Source organism: Hipposideros armiger, unplaced genomic scaffold (assembly GCF_001890085.2).
Source record: "Hipposideros armiger isolate ML-2016 unplaced genomic scaffold, ASM189008v1 scaffold_1116, whole genome shotgun sequence".
NCBI lineage: Eukaryota > Metazoa > Chordata > Mammalia > Chiroptera > Hipposideridae > Hipposideros > Hipposideros armiger.
The window spans coordinates 488,615-493,314 of record NW_017732466.1 but is presented as its reverse complement, the minus strand read 5'-3'; the positions used below and the strand labels follow the sequence as shown (position 1 = coordinate 493,314).

Genomic DNA, 4,700 nt, shown 5'->3' with positions numbered 1-4,700 from the left:
ACAAAGTAAAACCTCCATTCCCAGGAAGAGGATGGACAACTGCCTCAAGGACTTCCTGGCAGATGTGCTGCCTTTCCATCCAAAATGAGCTCTGTGCCTAAGGTGAGCACTGACCCTTGGTGAGTCCCCCACGGGGAAGGTTATGGGGAGGCTGAGATGATACAGCCCAAATTCCTGGGAGCATCCAGGACTGCCCTGGAATCCTCCCCTGTTTTTCTCACTGGTTGTATGTCGTTCTTTGATTCTTCCCATAGCCATGCAACGCCTTTGCGAGCCACTCAATAGAGTGCTCAGTTGTGGTCAGTCATCCAATCAACAGTATGAACTGAAGTGCTCAGGATTTGCAGACATATATTCAAAGAACTGTAGAGTGGAGGTCAAAAGAGACAAGGCTCTTTTCTTGGTCCCCAGGCATTTGCACGATGCTGGAGTTAAGAAGAAGGTACGGAAAAGGGCTGTGATCGGTATAAGAACTAAAGATAGACATGGACCCCATCTTTTCTTAGGTTTGGACCCTGATTTGGTGGAAAACTTGGTGTTAAGGATTATCTCACTCTAGGAAATATCTGGGACCAACTTTAGAAAGAAGCAGATATATCTATCAGAAGGGCTACAAGTCTTTCAGCCTTAACCAACTGGTCCTCTCATTTCTAATTGTAGGGTCCCTTCCCTATTTCATGAGCCTCTGGTTTTCAAGTCAGCCTGGTCCCATTCTTTGACACCTCTCCAAACAGTTATGTGTGATATGAATGCTTTTATTCCCAAACCCAGTCACCCATAATATTTTACTGCCTCTGGTCTCACCAACTATACATTCTTAGAGTGATCAAAGACTGCTTAACACTGATCCCTTTTTATACTGCCTTGAACTACAGCTTATGTATATTCTTTTATTGCAGATCTCTAGAGCTGGGAGAAATCTTGGTGTTTACCTGCTCATTGTGCAGACAAAGAAACTCTGGCTCAAAAAGGTAGTGATTTATGTGATGTCTCGATGGTTGATTGATACCGGTTGAAACCCAGGTCTCCTTGCGACCAATCTCCACACACCTTAACCCTCATCGACTTTTTTCAAGAAGCAAATGGACTCATTTGCTTCACTTCATTAGTTTTATGTATCTGCCTATTTACATCTTCCAACTTTATGTCGCCAGTGACCAGACTTTATAACTGAGCATCCTCGGAAACCCTGATACGATCATAACTCGTTTTCTCTCTCCTCCTGCCAGGCTGAGAGCCTGGACAAGGAGGCGAGGCTGTTACTCCAGCACCTGCCACTGAACCAGGCACTGCTCAGTGCTCAGTAAATATTCACCAAGTCAAGCAAAGTGGAATGAAATTCTCTAAGTACCCCAAAAATCAGAGGGGAAAGCTATTTAATAATAAAAAGTTTATCATCCTCTAAAAACACCATCAAAAATTTGGGGGAAAAAGAGTCCTTGGTTTCCTCATCCATTAAATGACATGGATAGGCAACACAATTTCTAATGTTTCCTTTAATTTCTAACATTTTTAATTTTCTTATATAGTAAGAGAGGCCTAAAGGGGTTCTTATCCATGACGCTGACTTTGAAGGTGAGAATTTGGGGTGAATCATAGTAGAACAGAGATGAATTACTTCCTCTGCTGGTACAAGGACCAGGCTCTGTGGGCAGCCATGGGCTCCCTGGGGCCATACTCAGAACCCCAGCCATCCATCAGCTATGGTGCTCGGGCCCTAGAACCCAGTCTCCAACTCTGAGACTGGGAAACCACTTTCTAGCCTTAGCAGTTTCTATGGTGACACCTTCCAGCTACTGCAGGGCCAGGGCTGAATAGAAGGCAAGAGATGCCTGCTCCATCCAAATTATCTTCTCTCTCCCTCCACCAGGAAGAGCCCAGGCCACCATTCCCAGCCAGAAGAAACCTGAATTGGATTATGCTTTTCAATTCTACTGTATTTGATTCCGTGGCTCCACTTTGGTTTTCTTAACATCAATATGTTGCATTTGTCCTTTGTTTGGCTGTCCCATTTGATTCTCACAGATATTACCAAGATCCAATTAAAAAAAATTTGTTTTTAATTCTGTGGCACTGCTTTTTTCTACACACCAATTCCTAATGTTGAAAGGCAGCATTTCCTAGATCCTTGTACTCAATCATATTTTTAATAAATGAGTTAATTAATTTACTAATTATTTTAAAGGCAGGAAATACACCTTGAGATTCCATTTGTATTAAGAAAAACTCATGGCATTTCATTCTATTTTTCTAGAGGGTTGGTCAACATGTTGGAAGGGAGGTAACCCAGAGCAATCTTAGCTGAGAAAGGAGAACTCACTCCCTCTGAAAAAATTTCAGCAGATTTCAATCACTTCATACTCGGTAGTAATATGTGAGTATCATTGATTTCCAAATGCTCTCATGACATTCTTTTGTAAATCATTTATTTAAACACCTAAGTAAATGCCTGCAGTGTATTATATGAATTGCCCATTATTGAGAAGGAAGGCATATCTGCAGTGGTAATGTAATTATAGCTGCAAATTTAATTAACCAACTACTAACCTTATTCTTCTTCATAGCACTTAGCACAATTACACTTAATTAATTTTTTCATTATTAATTTGATCTGTGTTCCTGATTAAATTGTAAGAACCAAGGCAGCTGGACTCGTGTCTCTGTCTTTCGTGGTCACAGTCAGGTGTCTGAGGTCTAGCACAGTCCTTGGCACATACAGGCGCTGAAAAGATATGAGTTGAAAGGATTTAAACTTCATCTGGGCTGATGGACTCAATGAGAGTGATCTGAGTAGATCCATTCTACATGGTAACCTAGCCTCGACCCAGAAAAAAACCATGAAGAGCAACTGAATCTAGTCTTTCAGGAATGACCCTGAAGAACCCGGGTACCGCTCTTGATCTCAAGTGCTTGATTATAATACTTAACCCACTGCTCCCCCACACTGAAGCGTCTGTCTTTCTTCTCGGTCTTCCACTTTCCTTCCCTCATCTGCTTTCTAGCTTCCTTTCTTCATGTTTCTCCCTCTTTTACTTTTTTTCTTCTTTCTATCACTCTTTCTCCTTTTCCTCCAACACTTGTTTTATCTCTTTCCCTCTGCATTGATAATTCATCTCTTATACACTTTTAACTGTGCTGAATCCTAGACATAAAAGGATGACCAGAATAAGGACTTTATCCTTGAGGATCTCACAGTTTAGTGTGAGAACCAAACTGTCCCTTTCTCCAGCATGTTCACTACACTCTCCTTTAAGCAGCTTGGTTGAGGAACCTGAGGGGAGGTGTCCCATGCCAGCCCCAGCCCCAGCCCATGGCTTACTCTGAGACCCCTACAGTGCCATCTGTACTTGCCCCTCTTTGACTCTGCTCCTTCCCCTGCAGCCTGGCCCACGCGCTCCATGAAGAAGGACAACCTGACCTGGGCGGATGAGTTTGTCCTACTGGAGCTCTCCAGTGACAGGCAGGCCCAGGCTGGACTCTTTGTCCTGTTTGGGGCCGCCTATCTGCTGACCCTGCTGGGCAACGGGTTCATCCTGCTCCTCATTGGACTGGACGCCCGCCTGCACCTGCCCATGTACTTCTTCCTCTGCCACCTCTCGCTGGTGGACATCTGCTACACCTCCAGCGCGGTCCCCCAGATGCTGGTGCACTTCCTCCTGGAGAAGAAGACCATCCCCTTCGCCCGATGTGCGGCCCAGGTCTTCTTCTCGCTGGCCTTCGGGGGGACCGAGTTCCTACTGCTGGCCGCAATGGCCTACGACCGCTACGTGGCGGTCTGCGACCCCCTGCGCTACGTAACAGCGATGGACCCGAGGTGTTGCATTGGGCTGGCAGCTGTCTCTTGGCTTGTGGGCACGGCTAATTCTGTGGTAGAGACTGCGATCACCATGCACCTGCCCACCTGTGGGCACCACGTGCTGAACCACGTGGGCTGTGAGACACTGGCACTCATCAGGTTGGCCTGTGTGGACGTCACCCTCAACCAGGTGGTCATATTTGCCTCCAGCGTGCTGGTGCTGCTGGTGCCCTGCTGCCTGGTCTCGCTGTCCTACGCCCGCATTGTGGCTGCCATCCTGCGGATCCGCACCACCAGGGGGCGCCGCAAAGCCTTCGGGACCTGTGCCTCTCACCTGTCTGTGGTCTCCATGTCTTACGGGATGGCCCTGGTTACCTACCTGCATCCCCGCTCCACCTCCTCAGCCACGCAGGACAAGGTGGTGGTGCTCTTTTACACCGTGGCGACCCCCTTGTTGAACCCGCTCATCTACAGCCTGCGGAACAAGGAGATGAAGGCTGCTCTGAGTCGGGTTCTGATGAGGAGCTCTGGATCAAAGCAGAGAACGGGGCTTTGTCAGAAGAGGGCCTCGCTCTGAAGACAGTGGGCATTGGAGCGTGCCCTCCATACAATGTGCGCGTGTGCGTGTGTGTGTGCGTGTGTGCACGTGTGTAAGACAGCAGGTGGGAGGGCCACAATCTGTACTACTATCCTTTGAGCTAATAGAGAAATGGAATTTTATCTCCGGATTCTGTTTTTGGTTCCTGACTTACTCTAAAAAAAAAAAAAATGTGAGTTACAACAACTTAGAAATACATACACCTTACAGAAAATTAAATTGAGACTCTCTCTCTCTCTCTCTCTCTCTCTCTCTCTCTCTCTCTATATATATATATATATATATATATATATATATATATATATA

At 46.0% G+C, this 4,700-nt stretch overlaps 1 protein-coding gene across 5 annotated transcripts; it reads left to right on the top strand.

Moving 5' to 3' along the window:
- Window positions 1–6: 6 nt before the first annotated feature.
- LOC109376376 (olfactory receptor-like protein OLF3) lies at window positions 7–4,585 on the top strand. Of its 5 annotated transcripts, XM_019632283.1 has the most exons (5): window positions 7–102; window positions 255–442; window positions 900–971; window positions 2,255–2,374; window positions 3,382–4,585. In XM_019632283.1, exon 5 carries the CDS (start codon window positions 3,399–3,401, stop codon window positions 4,371–4,373), a length of 975 nt encoding a protein of 324 aa, XP_019487828.1. In that variant the 5' UTR covers window positions 7–102; window positions 255–442; window positions 900–971; window positions 2,255–2,374; window positions 3,382–3,398; the 3' UTR covers window positions 4,374–4,585. The 5 variants fall into 5 exon arrangements, 4 of the variants coding, with proteins under 4 accessions (XP_019487828.1, XP_019487831.1, XP_019487830.1 ...); XR_002122729.1 differs by lacking the exons at window positions 2,255–2,374; window positions 3,382–4,585 and adding an exon at window positions 1,871–2,078; XM_019632286.1 differs by lacking the exon at window positions 255–442.
- Window positions 4,586–4,700: the final 115 nt, after the last annotated feature.